This window comes from Bos taurus, chromosome 5 (genome assembly GCF_002263795.3).
Source record: "Bos taurus isolate L1 Dominette 01449 registration number 42190680 breed Hereford chromosome 5, ARS-UCD2.0, whole genome shotgun sequence".
Classification (NCBI taxonomy): Eukaryota; Metazoa; Chordata; class Mammalia; order Artiodactyla; family Bovidae; genus Bos; species Bos taurus.
The window spans coordinates 77,187,743-77,210,606 of record NC_037332.1 but is presented as its reverse complement, the minus strand read 5'-3'; the positions used below and the strand labels follow the sequence as shown (position 1 = coordinate 77,210,606).

At 41.3% G+C, this 22,864-nt stretch overlaps 1 protein-coding gene and 1 pseudogene across 8 annotated transcripts in view; one reads left to right on the top strand and one right to left on the bottom strand.

Annotated features, from left to right (window-relative positions):
- The first annotated feature begins 5,523 nt into the window (after positions 1 to 5,523).
- Positions 5,524 to 22,864, top strand: part of DNM1L (dynamin 1 like) — a 60,629-nt gene continuing 43,288 nt past the window's right edge. For 7 of the 8 annotated variants that reach the window (XM_005206853.5, XM_005206852.5, XM_005206849.5 and 4 more), the window contains exon 1: positions 5,554 to 5,702. In XM_005206853.5, the coding sequence (XP_005206910.1) occupies positions 5,601 to 5,702 (102 nt within the window). In that variant the 5' untranslated portion in view covers positions 5,554 to 5,600. Of the gene's footprint in view, positions 5,703 to 22,864 lie in introns of all 8 variants that reach the window. The other variant, NM_001046494.2, reaches the window with a different exon arrangement.
- On the bottom strand, positions 19,696 to 21,040 carry LOC101907810 (ADP-ribosylation factor 1-like; annotated as a pseudogene).

Here is a 22,864-nt window from a genome sequence, read left to right as displayed (position 1 = left end):
AAGTTAGGGGAGAGGCATGGAACAGATTCTCCTTCACAGTCCTTAAAGGAAGCCCAGCCTGCTGAGGTCTTGACTTTGAATTTTAGCTTGTAGAACTATGAGGCAATAAACTTCTGTGTTTTAAAGAAACCAGTTTGTGGTACTTTGCCACAGTAGCCCTAGAAAACAAATACAATCCTCTATCAAATTTAAGCAGAAAGGGATTTAGTACCTGGAATTAGATGCTTAATATTTACTCTGTTTTTTTCTGACTGAAAAAACAGGCTCTAGGCTAGACATCTAGGAAATACTCCCAGAATCACTGGGACTCCTAGGATTACCGATATGTTTACTATATGGTAATCCACTCCAATACTATTGCCTGGAAAATCCCATGGACAGAGGAGCCAGGTAGGCTACAGTCCATGGGGTCGCAAAGAGTCGGACACGACTGAGAGACTTCACTTCACTTCACTTTTACTACAATCAGGAGCTGGCTCTCAGGATCTCTTTACCTCAGCCACTATCTGAGAATCAGGAAAACATCATCAGAACCATCAACTCCAGGACTGTATCTCATGTCCATGATCTGCACAAGTAAAATGGATGCGTTGCACACCTCCTCCATCCTCTCACAGTTTAGTTCAGAATTTAAGCCTTTGAGCCTGTTTTGGGGAACAAAAATATCTGGAGTGCTTTGTTGCAAATATATTTGGATATGAAGCTTTTAGCTTTTTCATTTTTGAAGCAGAAGAAAAAGAGAAAAGGCCCACAAGAAAGAGGCTGAAATACATTTTGAACAAGCTATTGTTTTCCTTTATCTTTTTGGTCACCATTTTATGGCTTATTTCTTTAACATCCTTTTTCTGTTTCCTCTTAAATATTCCTATTACCCATTTTACCCATCTTCTTTATATTCTCTGAACAAGTGCATCTATTCTAAATTTGTCCAGGTGTCTCAATCATTCTTGCCTGGAGAATTCCAGAACAGAGCAGCCTGGCAGGTTACCATCCATGGGGTCACAACGAGTCGGACACAACTGAGTGACTGACACACACACACACAAACACACACTCCGTCATTACCAGCCCAGGATATACTACCATCATCTCTGACTTGATTACCACAATACTCCCTATCAGGTTTCCTGTACTCCCTTCCCCCATCCCAATTCAGTGGGATGGAGGTGATCTTTGTAAAATTCATGACATCATGTCTGTCTTTGGTCACCCTTCTGATTTTCTTCATTACCTTCAGGAGACATCTCTCACTCCTCACTCTCATGAGTTCACCTTGGTCTGACCAGCTATTAGTCTTGCCACTCACTATTCCCTCACAGGCCTCACTCGATACTAAGCCACACTAAGCTGTTTAAACCATCCAGAATGCCTCATGTCCTTTCCTTTCTCTTCACTTTGGCACAAGTTGTTCCCTCTGTCTAGTTTGGAAGTTGTTTCCCTTCATCTTTGTCAGGTCAACTCCTATTAATCCTTTCATCTAGTGCTGACTTCCATATTAATTCTAGTTACTTGCTGATTTTCTTCCTCAGAGGAGAGAATGAGATTTGAACAATTTTGCAGAATGTATTTTATTCACCTTTGTAGCTTTAGTTTTTAATATAGCTTTAATTTACTTATATTAATTCTCTATTTTAATTTTGGTTTGTTTGATTTGGTTTTTCCAATGGTGTGAATAGTGGCACACATTAAAGACTGCTGTCGGGATTTTGAGGTATATCATTTTCTACCTTTGCATTAGCTTCCTAGTACTGCTAAAGCTGCTTAAAAACTTACTTTCATTTTGGTAGTAGGTCACATCTTTAGTAGTTATGTTATTATTCCTATTTCATAGATTGGGATTGGGAGTAAGGTCACATCATTCTTAAATAGAATGATTAATTCAGAACTTCTTCCCTCATGCTATAATAAGTAAAACAACAAGTTCTTCTTGACTAGCTCAAATAAAGTAAATTTAATATGGAAAACATATATTTATTCATTCATACAGACATATATCTATTTACTCATTTGGTCAAATATTCAGTAATTCAACAGGAAAGAGAATAAATAAAAGCCATCAAAAATAAACAAAAAGTCGACTAATGGATAAAACTTTATATATATTATATATAATATACTTAGAACTTTATGATACACTATGTTATTCACTAATTTTGCTGTGTCACTTATGTGACACATCCATCCCAGTTATACAGCATTTCTAGAAAATTGTTTCTTTTTTAAAAAAATATTTATTTATGTATTGGCTGCGTCAAGTCCTAGTTACGGCACGCATGCTCAGTAGTTGTGGTTCACGGGCTTAGTTGCCCTGCAGCATGTGGGATCTTCGTTCCCTGACCAGGGATCGAACCCATGTCCCCTGCACTGGAAGGTGGTTTTTTAACCAAACCCAGGGAAGTCCCAGAAAACTAGTTCTTAAAACTCAAATTGACTCATGCTGCCCAGTACTGGTTAGATGGACTGGCTGGGAATTAGAAAGGAGAGATGTTCAAAGTCTCTCCTAGACTGGGCTGGTGACAGAAGAAATCCTGGCTTTTGTCCCTTTGTTTACCACAGTGTACCAGTGAGCCCTTGGATACGCAAAGGCAGCTAACCAAGGGCTGAAAAGCTAAATTTTTCTTCACCGTAAAGTGTGGACTTTGAGTTGGTGTAGGAAAGATGAATGGAGAAGGAAATGGCAACTCACTCCAGTATTCTTGCCTAACGAATCCTGTGGACAGAGAAGCCTGGTGGGCTGCTGTACATAGGGTCACATAGAATCAGACACGACTGAAGCGACAGCATGCATGCATGCATTGGAGAAGGAACTGGCAACACACTCCAGTATCCTTGCCTGGAGAATCTCGGACGGAGGAGCCTGGTGGGCTGCCATCTATGGGGTCACACAGAGTCAGACATGACTGAAGCGACTTAGCAGCAGCAGCAGGAAAGGTGAAAGAGAGTCCTGAAAAACAGAGGAGATAGGAGGTTTGAGGAGTTTCTACGAATGCCAAACGACATTTTGGGAACCTGAAGTACAGATATAAAGAGGCTAATGAGAAATTCCCAGAGATAGGGTAGGTGTTTAAGAACAGGGATGCCAAACAAGTAACATTTGTTGTTGGCATTTTTGTGAGGTAAAATCAGCCTATTATTTCAAACAGTTAATAAAATATGCCACATGTTCTGAAGGTGGGAGGATTAAAGGAGGTGATAAGTTCCACTGGTATATGGGCGTGGAGCAAAGGGAAGAAAACAGTATAGGGTGAAGAAATAAGACTCTGCTGCTCTTAATTCTTAATTGTATTGTCACGCTGCCCTCTAATGGTCTGTCAGTACTTCACTATTTAGCAGATTCAATTGTTAGCTTCTGAGCCACCTAACTGACTACCGTCTGCAGACAATTTCCCCATTCAGTTCAGTTCAGTAGCTCAGTCCTGTCCGACTCTTTGTGACCCCATGGATATATTATAATATTACCTCATATTATATTATATTATATATTATACATGCCTGCTCTTTAAATTTTGCCATTAACAAATAAAAAAGACTATGTCCTTTGAGGTCACAAATAAAGGAAAAGCAGTTGCATAGTTGTTGCCCAGGGCACCTTGCCCCTATGAAGCAGTTACTGGTTATGCCCATGGAGCTTCACTGTGAGCCTACCTTCCCCTTTTGTCTGTCTTTTCATCTCAGACAAAATATAGACTGCTCAGAGATAAAGAAGAGACCAAAAGCTCCATCAACAGAATTCTGAGAAACAAAGTGGGTAACATCTGACTGTTATATAATACTATCTTTGGTAGAAAATAAATACTATCTTTGGTCTGCTTTCTGTTTTTGGAATTCTCAAGTTGTTTGTCTCATTTTGACTCTGAAATAAAAAAAAAAAAAAATAGAAGGAAATGTTCATAAAACTTGATGCCAAAACACCACTAATGGACCTTCAGGTCTTAGCTTAGATGAAATTTAATTCATTTGTTCAGAAGTATTTATTGAGTATCTCTCATGTGTCTTGCTGAACAAATCAAGCATATTCCCCACAGCCAACGTGTATGGGGGGCTTCCCAGGTGGTGCTAGTAGTAAGGAAGTAGTAGTAAAGCCAATGCAAGAGACATAAGAAATGTGGGTTTGATACCTGGGTCGGGAAGATACCCTGGAGGAGGGCATGGCAACCCACTACAGTGTTCTTGCTTGAAAAATCCCATGGACAGAGAAGGCTGGTGGGCTACACTCCATGGGGTCGCAGGGCTGGACACAACTGAAATGACTTAGCACATGATATTGTATGGCTGTGCGGGTGATGGTACTCAGTAAAGCTGTGCAGTGGTCCTTACTTTCAAGGGGGTGGTCCTTACTCTCAAGGAGATTGTACCTAGTAATTTCTAGGAAGTCTTGCTTGAACTTTCACTCCTATCTTGGATTAGAAAAAGGACTCCATAATAAACGCAGTCATAGCACTTCACGCATTTGTCTATTATGGTGTCATCCTCTGTTAGATTGCAAACTCAGAGGATAATGAGTTTGGGACTATCTTGTTTGTCCCTTTCCAGGGGTTAGGGATGCATCAGTGAATTAAACAGTCAAAAATCCCTGGCATCTACAAGCTGGTAATCTAGAAGAGAGAGATAGTTAACAAGTTCAGTAAGTACCATGTTACATGGAGATACACCATGGAAAAAGTCAAGTAGGGGAGGGGTCTTTTTCCTCCCCTACTTTGGCTCTTTGCTCAGATATCACCTTTTTTTATTGTGAGAGAGGAAAGCTTTGGAGGTTCACAGTAGAGGAGAGATACTGTCCATCTAAAAAAGAAAAACATTTAGGAATAAAACAGTAGGCACACTTAGCAAACAGCTAGTAAGGCAGTTATCAGCTTTCCACTTTGCCAGAAATCAGGCCACAGTGAATACATATTTATACAAAATATAGAGAATGAGGGCCCAGCCCTAGCCCTTCTCTTGAAAATCTGGCACTTTCATAGTTTTTCTGAATACATTTTAACATTCTAGAGAGCCCTCGTGTTCTAATCTGAGCTGGTTTTGCATTTTTTGTTGCAGAATAGCACCTCGCATCTTCTAGTATCAGCCTGCATACCATTTGTACTTGGCTGGGGTGTCTGAGGCTACGATTTTTAAGCCTTTCCAACCAGCTCTACTTGACAGTGTCCTTTTCAGGAAATGACGTCCTGGATAATTAACAGACTCCGCTATATTTAACACGTATTCCTATCCGAAATTTTCACACTTATTTTGCCTCGCGGACAAGTATAAATGTATCTCTTCCTTCTGACTCTCTGGGCCTCGCTCCCTATTCTTTTGACAGCAGCCCAATCCCAAGCATCCTTCCCTCCACGTCGGCGAGCCGCCTGCACGGCACAGCCTTCCGGAAGCTGTAGGCCCGGCGGTCCGCCTCGCCAGAACTACAACTCCCGGCAGCGTCTGTTTTCCAGCGCCTCCGTCTTGGCGCATGGCCCGTCGGGAGGGGGCAGGTAGCGGGCGGGGTCCAATGGGTGCCGGCTCCCGAGGAGAGGGCGGGGGAGAGGAGGAAGGAGGCTGACTCTGGGCCCCGGCCCCATTCATTGCCGCGGCCGGCACGGCTGGGGTCTTGTGTGTTACGAGTTATGGAGGCGCTAATTCCTGTTATTAACAAACTCCAGGACGTCTTCAACACGGTGGGCGCCGACATCATCCAGCTGCCTCAGATCGTGGTGGTGGGAACGCAGGTGAGAGAGGAGAGCGGCTTCTGTCCAGGCCGGAGCCTGGGGCGCAGGCCTGGATGAGGCTGCGGCAGCGCTTGCTCCCCGACCGGCCTTCGCGGCCTGTGGGAGGAGGGCGCTGCCGCGCCTGGGCGCCTGGGGCTGCGTTGCACCCGGGCTCTTAGTCCGGGGCCTGGCGGGGAGGCGAGGGGCGGAGCCGGCGCGGCGGTCCCGCGGGTCCCGGGGGCGGGGTGGGAGAGGGACGGGCGGGCGGAACTGGAGTCCGCGGGGACCGGGCGCGGCTTCGCCCGCGGGCCGCTGCTTCCAAGGGCACCTGGGGGACGCGTGGGGCACGCGGGGCCGGGTAGCCCCTTCTAGGTTGGTTTCAGGGCGGCGGGGTGTTTGTTTCCCTCCTTGCCTTGCTCAGGGGCTGCGGAATCAGTATTGGAACTTCGGTGTCGGGGCCCAGGAGGGCCCCTATTTGGGTGCACCTGAGTGTTTTCCTGCCGTGTGATTCCCGTTTCGAAAACACCGAAGCAGTTAAAAACAAACAAAAAAACCCAGACCAACTTGTACTTGGAGTTTGTGGATATAAGGAAGAGATAGTCAATTTTTCTGCGTAGGCAGTGGTTTTTGACTTCCATCTAAATTGGGCATCAAGGTTCTCTGATCTTTTCATGTTGACATCTCTTGTAGATAATACATTTTTACATGTGGAAATGTTGAAGAAGTAACTTAGTATGACAGAGAAGTATACATTTCATTTTTTCGTTTTCTTGGTTGAAGAGAATCAACCACAGGCTTTTTAAAATGATGTTTTCTGTTGGAAAGGGGACGGTTTCCTCACTTTCCATCAGGTTCATCGCTGCTGCTGCTGCTGCTAAGTCGCTTCAGTCGTGTCCGACTCTGTGCGACCCCATAGACGGCAGCCCACCAGGCTCCTCTGTCCATGGGATTCTCCAGGCAAGAATACTGGAGTGGGTTGCCATTTCCTTCTCCAATGCATGCAAGTGAAAAGTGAAAGTGAAGTCACTCAGTTGTGTCCGACTCGTAGCGACCCCATGGACTGCAGCCCACCAGGCTCCTCGGTCCATGGGATTCTCGAGGCAAGAGTATTGGAGTGGGGTGCCATTGTCTTCTCCGAATATAGAGTACAGGGTATAAATATTTTAAGAGGGAACTCAAAATAGAGTATTTCCAGACACTAGTAACCCTGGAAACCATAGACATCCTGTCTAGGGTGGGCGAGAGGGGCTTCTTAGAAATTATTTCAGAAACACATTTCCTCGGTTGATTATAGGATTGATATAGATCCTATACCAATATGTGCTCAATTCTGCCTTCACATATTATGGTACTTGTAACTTAATGTTTGCAATAGCTAGATACTCTGGTTCATTAATATAGTAAATTATGAGAATATTTTTTTTGAGTTTATTTTGTTTACTGCTGTGTTCCTATTCCTAGCTGCTTGGTACAGTCTCTGTGTATGTAGTAGATGCTTCAAAGATAAATACTTTGAGTTACTGGATAATATTTTTTAAACACTTGGGCTTTTATTATCAAAATCAATCGGTTTTGTAAATAAAAATAGAGGAGAAGAAATTAAATCTTCTTTGATAGTAATTTGTGTTTCCTAGCTGTAGATCAGAAACTTTGCATATACTTTTAATAGGGTCTCAATGCTTTAAAAAGCCTGAAGCAGTAAAAGAATCAGAGCTATAGGGTGTTAGCATAAATAGTTTAAAATCAAGAAAGATTTTCCTTGCATGAGATAGAATTTATTTCAGTGAGTAAATCTGTTGGCAAAATTAGGGAGGGAACAGGGTAGAAAAGTAAAGATCTCAGCATTGTGAAAGTCATTATTAACATATGTCAGCAAAAACCATCCTAATAGTGGTAGTTATATGCTATATATGTGTATGCCATATTTGCATGTTAATGTTTAGGATTAATGCAGGAGTCTAAAAAAATATTCAGTTTTTAGACTTGATTTAATGGGGGTTATCTCCATTCATGCCCTTAATAACTGAAATTCAATCCTTTATTAATCAGTTATAGAAGAACTACATAAGAATAGAAGCAATGTATTTTTTTCTCATATTTTCCTCAATATGTTGGAAAAAAACTTTTCTTGATTTGAATATAAGTACACCATTACTTTGTCATCTAAGCCATTTAATGACTGAAGCGACTTAGCAGTAGCAGCAGCAGCAGCATATATATAGCACCTCACATTCACATTTAATGGAGTAGTGTACAGTGAGTGAGTTACAGATGTAGTAAATGCTCTGTAGTTAGTTCGAGTGGTAAACTTCGCAGTGGCAGTAATGTCTCTGTCTTACACTTTACCTACATGGCAAAGACATTGCTTTGCCAACAAAGGTCCGTCTAGTCAAGGCTATGGTTTTTCCAGTGGTCATGTATGGATGTGAGAGTTGGACTACAAAGAAAGCTGAGCGCCGAAGAATTGAAGCTTTTGAACTGTGGTGTTGGAGAAGACTCTCTTTTTTTTTTTTTTTAAATTTTTATTTTATTTAACTTTACAATATTGTATTGGTTTTGCCATATATCAAAATGAATCTGCCACAGGTATACGTGTGTTCCCCATCCTGAACCCTCCTCCTTCCTCCATCCCCATACCATCCCTCTGGGTCGTCCCAGTGCACCAGCCCCAAGCATCCAGTATCATGCATCGAACCTGGACTGGCGACTCGTTTCATATATGATATTATACATATTTCAATGCCATTCTCCCATGGAGAAGACTCTTGAGAGTCCCTTGGACTGCAAGGAGATCCAACCAGTCCATCCTAAAGGAGATCAGTCCTGGGTGTTCATTGGAAGGACTGATGTTGAAGCTGAAACTCCAATACTTTGGCCACCTCATGCGAAGAGCTGACTCGTTGGAAAAGACCTTGATGCTGGGAGGGATTGGGGGCAGGAGGAGAAGGGGATGACAGAGGATGAGATGGTTGGATGGCATCACCGACTCAATGGACATGAGTTTGGGTGAACTCCGGTAGTTGGTGATGGACAGGGAAGCCTGGCGTGCTGTGGTTCATGGGGTCGCAAAGAGTTGGACACGACTGAGTGACTGAACTGAACTGTAGAGATGATGGCTTCACTAAGTTTAGTAATTTGGTGCCAAATATTGATCTTAGTTTCATTCCTTCAGTGTTTAATTCCTAAAATATTGTGAGTACTCTTAAGTAAACTCATGTTTTTCCCTTTCCGTTTCTTTTTCCCTAGTTTCTCTGTGTAAACCTTAAAAGATCAGATCTCTGTGCTGATTACTTAAAAAAAATGTTTCTTAAGTCATTGAGGTGAAATGTGTATAGCATAAAAATTAGCTATTTTAAAGTGTACAATTCAGTGGCATTTAGTACATTCATAATGTTGTGTAACCACCACCTCTGTCTAGGTCCAAAATATTTTCATCACCCCAAAAGAAAACTTTGTATCCATAGCAGTCATTTTGTAATTCTCTTTCCCCTGAGTCCCTGACAACCACCTTTTTTTTTTCCCCTTCTTAATAGAGTTACTTTTTCTGGAAATTTTATAGAAAGAGAATCATACAATATGTGGCCATTTAAGTTTAGCTTCTTTCACTTAGTATAACATGATACATTCACATTGTAGCATGTACCAGTGCTTCCCTTTAATTGGTGACTAATCTTCTATTGTGTGTATTTACCATATTTGTTATTATTCATCTATTGATGGATATTTGGAATGTTTCTATCTTTTGGTTGTTGTGAATGGTGCTGCTATGAATATTTGTGTACAAATATTTGAATGCCTGTTTTTAGTTCTTTTTGGTATATATCTACAAATAAAATGAGGTCATATGGTAATTCTATATTTTAAGTTTCTGAGGAGCCACCAAACTGTTTCTACACTGTGTGTGTGTGTGTTAGTCACTCGTTGTGTCTGACTCTTAGCCCACCAGGCTCCTCTGTCCACGGAATTCTCCAGGCAAGAATACTGCAGTGGGTTGCCATTCCCTTCTCTAGTCGATCTTCCCAATCCAGGGATTGAACTTGGGTCTCCTGCATTGCAGGAGGAGTCTTAACCATCTGAGCCACCAGGGAAGCCCCAGATTATTTATGGTAGCAAACTACCAGGGTCCCAATTTGTTTACAAACTTGTCAAAACTTGTTATTGTGTCTTTTTATTATTCTGATGAGAATGTGAAGTGGTATCTCATTGTGGTTTCAATTTGTATTTCCCTAGTGACTAATGAAATATATATCTTTTTAGGTGCTTGTTGGGATTATTTGTCTTCTTATTGTTGAGTTGCCAGAGTTCTTTATGTATTTTGGATACAAGATCATTATCAGTATATGATTTGCACATATTTTCTCCCATTCTGAAGGTTATCTTTTTACTTTCATGATCATTCTTTTGAGGCACAAAAGTTTTCAATTTTGATAAAGTCTAACTTATCTATTTTTTCTTTTGTTGCGTGTGATTTTAGTGTCATATATAACATTGCCAAGTCCAGAGTAATGAAAATTTATTATTTTATTATTATTTTGTATTTTCTTTTAAGTGTTTTATAGTTTCAGCTCTTACATTTAGGTTTTGATCCATTTTGAGTAAATTTTTGTGTTCGGTATGAAGTATGGGTTCACCACTACAGATGGTGACTGCAGCCATGAAATTAAAAGACACTTACTCCTTGGAAGGAAAGTTATGACCAACCTAGATAGCATATTCAAAAGCAGAGACATTACTTTGCCAACAAAGTTTCTTCTAGTCAAGGCTATGGTTTTTCCTGTGGTCATGTATGGATGTGAGAGTTGGACTGTGAAGAAGGCTGAGCACCGAAGAATTGATGCTTTGGAACTGTGGTGTTGGAGAAGACTCTTGAGAGTCCCTTGGACTGCAAGGAGATCTAACCAGTCCATTCTGAAGGAGATTGGCCCTGGGATTTCTTTGGAAGGAATGATGCTAAAGCTGAAACTCCAGTACTTTGGCCACCCCATGCGAAGAGTTGATTCATTGGAAAAGACCCTGATGCTGGGAGGGATTGGGAGCAGGAGGAGAAGGGGACGATAGAGGATGAGATGGCTGGATGGCATCACTGACTCGATGGACGTGAGTCTGAGTGAACTCCGGGAGTTGATGATGGACAGGGAGGCCTGGCCTGCTTCGATTCATGGGGTCGCAAAGAGTTGAACACAACTGAGCGACTGATCTGATCTGATCTGATGGGTACACCTTCATTCCTTTCCATGTGCCTGTCCAGTTGATCCAGGGCTATTTGTTGGAGACTATCCTTTCCCACTTTAGGGCTCAGCACTATTGTTGAAAATCAATTGCCTATAGATGTATAGGCTTATTTCTGGACTCTCAATTATTTTCTGTTGGTCTTTAGGTGTCCTCTTAAGTCAGTATCACACACAGTTTTGATTACTGTAACTTTGTAGTATATTTTGAAAACAAAAAGTATGAGCCTCCCAACTTTGTTCTTTTTTTTTTTTTCCCAAGATTGTTTTGCAGTGAGGAGTCCCTTGCCATTCATTCCATAGAAGTTTTAGAACTGGTATTTCCATTTCTGCAGACAAGATTGTTTGGATTTTGATAGGGGTTGTGTTGAATCTGCATTGCTTTGGGGAGTATTGCCCTCAAAGTATTAAATTAGATCTAGAATTCTTGGTTGATGGATTTTTTTGTCTCACATCTTTAAATGTCATACTATTACCTCTGGCATCCAAGATGTCTAGTGATAAATTTATTGTATTATTAATCTTATTGAGGATCCCCTGTATTTGAGTTGATTCTCTGCTTCTCTCTTGGTGCTTTCAATATTTGTCTTTCACCAGTTTGACTATAATTTGTCCCCATGTGGATCTCTTTGTGTTTTATGGTGGAGTTTCACTGAGTTCTTTAATATGTAGATTCATGCCACATTCCCCAAGTTTTCCTGCTTTTATGAAAAAAGTAGGGATTTTTCTGAATATTACTCTTGCTTTTCAGATATCTATATTTCACTGTTACCATTTATGTTCCAGACAGCACTGGGTCTGTATTTTATAACCAGGAAAAAAACTGCTCCCTAAGGTCTTTAGCATTTTAGCAAGTTTGGATCTGGGATAATTGAATTGGTTTAAATTTTAGATTTATATTTTGCCAGTGTGTGTGTGTGCTGTGTGCTTAGTCACTCAGTTGTGTCCGACTTTTTGCAACGTCATCGACTGTAGCCCTCCAGGCTCTTCTGTCCATGGAATTCTCCAGACAAGAATACTGAAGTGGTAATCATTCCCTTCTCCAGGGGATCTTCCTGACCTAGGGATCGAACCTGGGTCTTCTGCATTGCAGGTGAATTCTTTACTGTCTGAAGTACACTGGGGAAGCCCATTTTCTCAATAGGTGGAGTGTTTGAGCTTTGTGGTAAAAACATGTTAGTTTATTTATTTAAATACTCCAAAAGTTAATATTTCTAAGGATACTCAGGAATATTTTATTTAAAATAAATGAGACAGGACTTCCCTGGTGGTTCAGTGCTTAACAATCCGCCTGCCAATCAAAGAACATTAGTTTGATCCCTGGGCTGGGAAGATTCCATATGCCTTGGGGCAGCTAAGCCCATGTGCCGCAACTGAGCCTGCAAGCTGCAACTGCTGAAGCCTGTGCCTTGGGGTCTATGGTCTGTAACAAGAGAAGCCACTGCAATAAGAAGCCTGCACACTGCAACTGGAGAGTAGCCCCTGCTGGCTGCAACTAGAGAAAGCTTGCATGCAGCAACCAAGACCCAGTGCAGCCCAAAATAAAAAATTTGAAAAGAACTCTAAAAATAAACATGAAAAATATTAAGGAAACCTTCTGTAAAACTAAAACTACTTCAAAATAAAAAGTTAAAAACTTAGTAAATGTACATTTTTATCTGTTATATTAATATCAAAATAAACAATTGAGAGGTCTGCTTTATGCAATGAAAAGTAAAAACTTAGAAGTTAAAAACTAAATCAGCTTTGCTTAATGTGGCATGAATGAATATTTACAACAATTCTATTTTCAGTTGCATGAAAAGAATACAACTTCCTGTTCCCAGTTGATCATAGTTATCAGAAAGAGCTAAAGCTATGACAAAATGTTAAGGGTCCGTCTCAAAATATAAATCCAGGACATTATAAATCTCAATACAGTGCAGTTTGGAAGAAACTAAAAATTACACTGAGACCATATACACAAATTTTTAGCCCCTAAGTATACAGGATATTGAGTCAGTTTGGGGACTATGAGAGATGTAAAGAGCAGAAGACACTGCAGTGCCAAGTGAGCCCTATTTTCACAGCAAGCTGGCTGTGGCTTTTGCCACTTTGAAGCTCCCGTAGCTGCTTACCTTTGTGGAGGAAAGAGGGCAGACTTGGGAGTGTTTATATCACCAGGGGGAAACAAGCCCTGATCTAACCAATTGTTGAAGAAACTGATGGCATTTAGAATACTGAGGTAAAAATTGGGAGTGCCCAGACATGTTTTGTTCTGTGTATGTGTGTTGACACATAAATTTTTAAAAATTGTGGTATGATTGACATGTAAACATTATATTAATTTCAGTTGTGTAACATATGATCTGACATGTGTATACATTGGGAAACAATCACTCCAATAAGTCTAGTTAACATGTCACCACACAGTTACAATTCTTTATTATGATGAGAACTATTAAGATTTCCTATTAAGATTTTCTCCATTCCCTGGAGAAGGGAATGGCAACCCACTCCAGTATTCTTGCCTGGAGAATCTCCCATGGACAGAGGAGCCTGGCGAGCTACAGTCCAGGAGATTGCAAAGAGTCAACACAACTGAGCAGCTAACACTTTCTTTCACTTAGTAACCCTCACACTTTATAAATATACACTATAGTATATTATTACCTATAATCACTGTGTTGTACTTAACATCCCCGTGATTGATTTTTAACTGGAAGTTTGTACCTTTTGATCACATTTACCGATTTCACCCACCCCCCATCTCTGGCAACCACTGGTCTGTTTTCTATGACTTGTTTGTTTTTGTTTTAGATTCCACACACAAATGAGATCATGCGCTGTTTGCTTTTTCTCTGACTTATTTTACTTAGCAAAGTTCATTCATGCTGTTGCAAATAGCAGGATTTCCTTCTTTTTTTTAATGGCTAAATTTCTGTGTGTGTGTGTACGTGTGTATACATACACACATTTATTTTATCTGTTCATACACTTGTGGGCATTTAGGTTATTTCCATTTCTTGGCTATTTGAAATAATGCTGCAGTGAACAGGGTGATGCCTATATCTTCTCAGTTCAGTGTTTTTGTTTCCTTTAGATAAATACCCAGAAGTAGAATTGCTGGATCATAGCTCTATTTTTAACTTCTAGAGGAATTTCCATACTGTTTTTTAAAATAGTGGCTGCACTCATTTATGGAGAAGGCAATGGCACCCCACTCCAGTACTCTTGCCTGGAAAATCCCATGGGCGGAGGAACCTGGTAGGCTGCAGTCCATGGGGTCGCTAGGAGTTGGACACGACTGAGAGACTTCACTTTGACTTTTCACTTTCATGCATTGGAGAAGGAAACGGCAACCCACTCCAGTATTCTTGCCTGGAGAATCCCAGGGATGGGGGAGCCTGGTGGGCTGCCATCTCTGGGGTCGCACAGAGTCGGACACGACTGAGCGACTTCACTTTCACTTTTCACTTTCATGCATTGGAGAAGGAAATGGTGACACACTCCAGTGTTCTTGCCTGGAGATTTTAGGGACGGGGGAGCCTTGTGGGCTGCAGTCAATGGGGTCGCTAAGAGTTGGACACGACTGAGCGACTTCACTTTGACTTTTCACTTTCATGCATTGGAGAAGGAAATGGTGACACACTCCAGTGTTCTTGCCTGGAGATTTTAGGGACGGGGGAGCCTGGTGGGCTGCAGTCAATGGGGTCGCTAAGAGTCGGACACGACTGAGTGACTTCACTTTGACTTTTCACTTTCATGCATTGGAGAAGGAAACGGCAACCCACTCCAGTATTCTTGCCTGGAGAATCCCAGGGATGGGGGAGCCTGGTGGGCTGCCGTCTCTGGGGTCGCACAGAGTCGGACATGACTGAGCGACTTCACTTTGACTTTTCACTTTCATGCATTGGAGAAGGAAACGGCAACCCACTCCAGTATTCTTGCCTGGAGAATCCCAGGGATGGGGGAGCCTGGTGGGCTGCCGTCTCTGGGGTCGCACAGAGTCGGACACGACTGAAGTGACTTAGCAGCAGCAGCAGCAGCCAGTGTTGCTGCCCATGAGGTCATAGAGAGTCCGACACTACTAAGCACACACAAGACACTGATTAGTGATGTTGAGCCTTTTTTCATGTCCTTATTTTCCATTTGTATGTCTTCTTTGGAAAAATGTCTACTTGGCTTCCAAGTTCATTTTTATTTATTTTTGTTCATGTCATGTGGCTTGTGGGATATTAGTTCCCCCATGAGGAATGAGACCTGGCCCTTGGCAGTGTAAGCCTGGAGTCTTAATCATTTGACTGCCAGGGAATCCCCCAAAGTTCATTTTTAAATCAGGTTATTTGTGTGTGTGTGTGTGTGTGTGTTTCTTTTGTTGTTTGTTATTGAGTTGTCTGAGTTCTTTGTATATTTTGTATGTTAGCCTCTTATTGGTTAAGTGGTTTGAAAATATATTTTCCCATTCCATAGGTTCCTTTTTCACTTTATTGATGGTTTCCTTTGCAGTGCAGAAGCTTTTTAGTTTTTTTGTACTCCTCCTCGTTTATTTTTGTTTTAGTTGGCTTTGATTTGGTGTCAAATCCAAAAAAATCATCACCCATACCAGTGTCAAGGAGCTTACAGCCTATGTGTTTTCTTCTAGGAGTTTTACATTTTCAGGGCTTATATTCAAGTCTTTAACCCATTTTTCAGCTGATTTTTGTTTGTTGGTTTAGTGTAAGATAGTAGTCCAGTTTCATGCTTTTGCATGTGGCTGTTGTGTTTCCCAACACACTTTATTGAAGAGACTATCCTTTCCTCATTATATATTCTTGTTGTCTTTGTAAATTAATTGTTCATATATGTGTAAGTTTATTTCTGAGCTCTCTGTTCCTTTTATCTGTTTTTAAAACAGTGGCTGCACCAATTTACATTCCCACCAACAGCATATGAGGGTTTCCTTTCTTCTACATCCTGCACAACATTTATTTCTTCCCTTTTTGGTAATAGCCATTCTAACAGGTATGAGGTGGTATCTTTTATGGCATCATCTTATTGTGACTTGAAGGATCTCAGTTGCTCCTTAACCACGGGGATTGAACCAGGGCCATGATGGTGAAAGCTCAGAATCCTAATCACTAGGCTGCCTGGGAACTCCCAGATTATTACAACTTTTAAACATAGTTGGAAATCAGGAAGCATGTTATGATGACTCTCCTCTAGTTTTGTTCTTTGTCACGATTGCTTTGGCTATCCTATTTATAAATTTTAGGATTATTTACTCTGTTTCTTTGAAAAATGTTATTGGAATTTTGATAGGGATTGTATTGAATTTGTAGATTACTTTGGGTAGTATGGATATTTTAGCAATCTTGATTCTTTTAATCCATGAGCACAGAATATCTTTCTATTTGTATCTTCAATTATTTCATCAGTGTTCTATAGTTTTTAATGTACAGGTCTTTTAAATAAACTTCTTGGTTAAGTTTATTCTTAGGTATTTTATTCTTTTGAAGCAATTGTAAATGGGATTTTTTTCTTAATTTCTCTTTCTGGTAGTTCATTATTATGGTATAGAAACAAAACCTATTTTGCATATTGACTTTGTATCCTACAACTTTACTGAATTCATTGATTAGTTCTAACAATTCTTTGTGGAGTCTTTAGGATTTTCTACATAAATATCATGGCAAATAGTAACAGTTTTATTTTACTTTCTGACTTAGATGCCTTTTTCTTACCTAATGGTCTGGCTGGAACTTCCAATACTTTGTCGAGTAGAAGTGTCAGGAGTAGGCACCCTTGTCTTGATTCTGATCTTGGAGGGAAAGCTTTTAGCATTTTACCATCGAGTATGTTAGTTGTGAGCTTATCATATATGGCCTTTAATAAGTTGAGGTATGCTCCCTCTTTTATTCACTTTGTTGAGTTGTTTTTTTTTTAAATCATGAATGGATATTGAATTTGGTCAAATATATTGCATGTATTGAGATAGTCATCTGATTTTTATCCTTCATTTTGTTAATGCATTGTGTGTAACAGAGCCGTCCTTGCATCCCTGGAATAAATCCCATTGATCATGGTATATGATCCTTTTAATGAATTACAGAATTCAGTTTGCTGTAATTTTGTTGAGGATTTTTGCATCTCTGATTTTGTGGGATAAAGGCCTGCAATTTTCTTCTCTTGTGGTGGTCCTGCCTTGGTTTTGGTATCAGGTAATGCTGGCCTTATAAAATGAATTTTGAATTATTCCCTCCTGTTCTTTCTTCGAAGGGTTTGGGAAATTCAGTTCAGTCGCTCAGTCGTGTCCAACAACTCTTTGTGACCCCATGAACCTCAGCACGCCAGGCCTTCCTGTCCATCACCAACTCCCGGAGTTTACCCAAACTCATGTCCATTGAGTCGGTGATGCCATCCAACCATCTCATCCTCTGTCGTCCCCTTCTCCTCCTGCCTTCAATCTTTCCCAGCATCAGGATTTTTCAAATGAGTCAGCTCTTTGCATCAGGTGGCCAAAGTATTGGAGTTTTAGCTTCTGCATCAGTCCTTCCAGTGAACACCCAGGACTGATCTCCTTTGGGATGGGCTGGTTGGATCTCCTTGCAGTCCAAGGGACTCTCAAGAGTCTTCTCCAACACCACAGTTCAAAAGCATCAATTCTTCGGCCCTTACCTTTCTTCACAGTTCAACTCTCACATCCATACATGACCACTGGAAAAACTATAGCCTTGACTAGACAGACCTTTGTTGACAAAGTAATGTCTCTGCTTTTTAATATGCTGTCTAGGTTGGTCATAACTTTCCTTCCAACAACATTCAAGAGGCTCTTTAGTTCTTCTTCACTATCTGCCATAAGGGTGGTGTCATCTGCATATCTGGGGTTATTGATATTTCTCCCAGCAATCTTGATTCCAGCTTGTGCTTCCTCCAGCCCAGTATTTCTCATGATGTACTCTGCATATAAGTTAAATAATCAGGGTGACAATATACAGCCTTGATGTACTCTTTTTCCTATTTGGAACCGGTCTGTTGTTCCATGTCCAGTTCTAACTGTTGCTTCCTGACCTGCATTCAGGTTTCTCAAGAGGCAGGTCAGGTGGTCTGGTATTCCCATCTCTTTCAGAATTTTCCACAGTTTATTGTGATCCACACAGTCAAATATAGCTTTGGCATAGTCAATAAAGCAGAAATATGTTTTTTTGAACTCTTTTGCTTTTTCGATGATCCAGCGGATGTTGGCAATTTGATCTCTGGTTCCTCTGCCTTTTTTAAAACCAGCTTGAACATCAGGAAGTTCACGATTCACGTATTGCTGAAGCCTGGCTTGGAGAATTTTGAGCATTTACTAGCATGTGAGATGCGTACAATTGTGCGGTAGTTTGAGCATTCTTTGGCATTGCCTTTCTTTGGGATTGGAATGAAAACTGACCTTTTCCAGTCCTGTGTCCACTGCTGAGTTTTCCCAATTTGCTGGCATATTGAGTGCAGCACTTTCACAGCATCATCTTTCAGGATTTGAAATAGCTCAACTGGAATTCCATCACCTCCACTAGCTTTGTTTGTAGTGATGCTTCCTAAGGCCCACTTGACTTCACATTCCAGGATGTCTGGCTCTAATTTGAGAAGGAGGAGTGTTAATTCTTTGATTGTTTGGATTCACCGGTGAAGCTCTCAGCACCTAGACTTTTGTTGGGTGGTTTTAATTATTGATTCAGTCTCCTTACTAGTAATTGATACGTTTAGGTTTTCTTTTTCTTTATGAATCAATCTCGTTAGATTTTTGATAGGCATTTGTCTGTTTCTTCTGGAATGTTCAACTTTTTCATGTATAATTGTTTATACTAGTCTCTCATGATCTTATATCTCTGTGATATTCATTGTGACCTGTCTATCATTTCTCATTTATTTGAGTCCTCTCTCTGTTTTCCTTGGTGAGGCTAGCTAAATGTGTGTCCATTTTGTTTATCATTTTAAAGAGCTGGCTGTTAGTTTTTCTTTTCTTTTTTTTTTTTTTGTTAGTCCCTATTTCATTATCTGATTTGATCTTTGATAAATCCTTCCCTTTACTACTAACTTTGGGCTTTGTTTTTTAATAGTTCCTTGAGGTGTAAAATTAATTTTTTTATTAGAGATCCTTATTGTTTCTAAATAACAGGTATTTATTGCTGTGAACTACCCTCTAAAAACTGCTTTTGCTGCATTCTAAGAGGTCTGGTATCCATATTTCTATTTTCATTTGTCTCAACATATTCTTTGATTTCTCTTGACTTTTTTCATCTGTTAGCTGTTCAGTAGTGAAGTGAAGTAAAAGTAGTTCAGTTGTGTCCAACTCTTTGCGACCTCATGGACTGTGTCCATGGAGTTCTCCAGGCCAGAATATTGGAGTGGGTAGCCTTGAGGAGGAAATGGCAACCCACTCCAGTGTTCTTGCCTGGAGAATCCCAGGGATGGGGGAGCCTGGTGGGCTGCCGTCTCTGGGGTCGCATAGAGTCATAACGACTGAAGCGACTTAGCAGCAGGAGGAGCAGCAGCCTTTCCCTTCTCCAGGAATCTTCCCAACCCAGGTCTTCTGCGTTGCAGGTGAATTCTTTACCAGCTGAGCCACAAGGGAAGCCCAGTACAGTTGTTCAGTAGCATATTGTTTAATCTCCACAATTTGTGAATTTTCCAATTTTCTTCTTAAAATTGATTTCTAGTTTTATACCATGATCATTGGGAAAGACACTTTATATAATTTCAGTTTTTAAAAATTTATTTTTAAGACTTGTCCTGTGGCCTATCCTGAAGAATATTCCTTATGTGCTTGAGAAGAATGTGTATTCTGTTGTTTTCTATATGTGTATAGTCCACATGGAGAAGGCAGTGGCACCCCAACCCACTCCAGTACTCTTGCCTGGAAAATCCCACGGATGGAGGAGCCTGGTAGGCTGCAGTCGATGGGGTCTCGAAGAGTTGGACACGACTGAGCAACTTCACTTTCACTTTTCACTTTCATGCATTTGAGAAGGAAATGGCAACCCACTCCAGTGTTCTTGCCTGGAGAATCCCATGGACAGAGAAGCCTGGTGGGCTACAGTCCATGGGGTTGCAAAGAGTCGGACAGGACTTAAGTGACTACCACACAATACTGAACAGGAGTACCAGAAACTGACTCATTGGAAACAAGAACTATTCACATTAAATAAAAACCCAGTTGCAGGCTGCAGCTGCACATTTACAGCATGGTGAAGCACACTGTGACCAACCATGGAGACAGCTTCTGGCACTCACATCATAGGGGCACGTTTGCCACGTGAGAGTAAAACAAGGGTAGAAGGAGGGAATGAGAGGGGAGGAGGGAGTAAGAGGGGAGGAGAGAAGACTATAGCTCATTTCTGGTTCTGGAGCTGATTGGACAGCCAGTCCAGTCCCTCATAGACCCATCCCCACTGGAGACACAGGTGGCCTGAATGTACCAATTCCTGTGGCGCAGAGTGTGCAGACCTAGCGTGTCTGTGATCTTGGCTGCATCATGGCATTGGGAAGGTCCTATTTGTTAGCAAACATGAGCAGAACAGTGTCCCTGAGCTTGTCTTCTGCTAGCATCCTCATGAGCTCCTTGTGGACCTCATTCACATGCTCTGTGTCACTGCTGTCGACCACAAAGATGAGACGTTGTGTGATTTGGAAGTAGTGGTACCACAGAGGCCAGGTCTTGTCCTGGCCCCCCATGTCCGACGCAGTGAAGCTGATGTTCTTGTATTCCACGGTCTCCACATTGAAGCCTATTAGTGGGAATGGTGGTCACCATTTAACCTAGCTTTAGTTTGTACAGGATGGTGGTCTTTCCGGCAGCATCTAGGCCCACCATGAGAACGCACATTTCTTTTTTGCCAAAAAGGCCCTTAAATAGGTTTGCAAAGATATTCCCCATGCTGTAGACTGGTAGGAGCAATACTGGCCAGAGAAACCCTCCTCGGTTGCAGGGCAGCTGCTGCTTGGAGGTGTTGGTTTCACTCACATGGGCTTCTCTTTGTGCTGGCTTGTCTTGTTGCTCAGCACAGGCTCTAGTGCGTGGGTGTCAGTTGGTGTGGCACACAGGCTTAGTAGTTGTGGCTCATGGGCTCAAGAGCACGGGCTGAGTAGTTGTGGTGCAGGGACTTAGCTTATGTGGGATCTTGCCAGGCCAGGGATAGAATCCATGTCCCCTGCATTGGCAGACGGATTCTAATCCACTGTGCCACCAGGGAAGCCCCTTGTGGCATTTTTAAAAGAGCTTCCTGCAAAGATCCACCTTGTCAACTACCAGGTAAAATAAAAGAATGTATTCTAGAGGAAATAATACCTACAGGACTGGGGAAAAAAATGCCGCCAGTAAGTGTAGAGTCTGCTCTTTCAGGGCAAGATGCAGTGAACCATGGTGTATTTGTACTGGGTGTTCTGTTCCCCTGCACAGAGGTGCCTGCTATATGTGCCTGCTGTACTGCCTATCACTCTCTAATGAAATACTAAAATGCTTTAGTGAGGCACTTCAGTTCAGTTCAGTTCAGTCGCTCAGTCGTGTCCAACAACTCTTTGCGACCCCATGAATCGAAGTACACCAGGCCTTCCTGTCCATCACCAACTCCCGGAGTTCACTCAGACTCACGTCCATCGAGTCAGTGATGCCATCCAGCCATCTCATCCTCTGTCGTCCCCTTCTCCTCCTGCCCCCAATCCCTCCCAGCATCAGAGTCTTTTCCAATGAGTCAACTCTTCGCATCAGGTGGCCAAAGTACTGGAGTTTCAGCTTTAGCATCATTCCTTCCAAAGAAATCCCAGGGCTGATCTTCAGAATGGACTGGTTGGATCTCCTTGCAGTCCAAGGGACTCTCAAGAGTCTTCTCCAACACCACAGTTCAAAAGCATCAATTCTTCGGTGCTCAGCCTTCTTCACAGTCCAACTCTCACATCCATACATGACCACAGGAAAAACCATAGCCTTGACTAGACGAACCTTTGTTGGCAAAGTAATGTCTCTGTTTTTCAATATGCTATCTAGGTTGGTCATAACTTTCCTTCCAAGGAGTAAGCGTCTTTTAATTTCATGGCTGCAGTCACCATCTGCAGTGATTTTTGGAGCCCCCCAAAATAGTCTGACCCTGTTTCCACTGTTTCCCCATCTATTTGCCATGAAGTGATGGGACCGGATGCCATGATCTTCGTTTTCTGAATGTTGAGCTTTCAGCCAACTTTTTCACTCTCCTCTTTCACCTTCATCAAGAGGCTTTTTAGTTCCTCTTCACTTTCTGCCATAAGGGTGGTGTCATCTGCATATCTGAGGTTATTGATATTTCTCCCGGCAATCTTGATTCCAGCTTGTGTTTCTTCCAGTCCAGCGTTTCTCAGGCTTCAAATAAGTACATGAAGTACAGTAAAAGTTGGTGATATTTACTCAAATGGAGATGTTTCAATATTCTCTTACATAACAAATCATGGGCCACGGACTTTAGTTTCTACCAAAATCCCCCAGTGAATCATGTGTTAAAGTCTATTTTGTCTGATATAAGTATGGCCACCCCAGCTTTCTTTGGTTTCCATTTGAATGTGAATATCTCTTTCCATCCTTTCACTTTCAGTGTGTATTATGTTACATCTGAAGTGAGTCTCTTATAGGCTGTGTATAGATGGGTCCTTTTTTTTTTTTAAATGCCTCTAGGCACTCTTTTATTTGGAGAATTTAGCCCATTTAACGTTTAAAGTAACTTTTTTTTCATTGAAAGTAATTTTTGATAGATAATGTACTTGTTGACATTTTGTTAATTGTTTTCTGACTTTTATCATTCCTTTTCTTTTTTCCTTTTCTTATTCTCATCCTATGTGATTTGATGATATTTCTATAGTGGTATGTTTAGATGCCTTTTCTTTATCTTTTACATTTCTACTATAAGTTTTTGATTTGTGGTTACCAAGAAGCTTATTTAAAACTTATTTATAAGTCTGTTTTAAATTGATAATATGGTCTATTTTAAA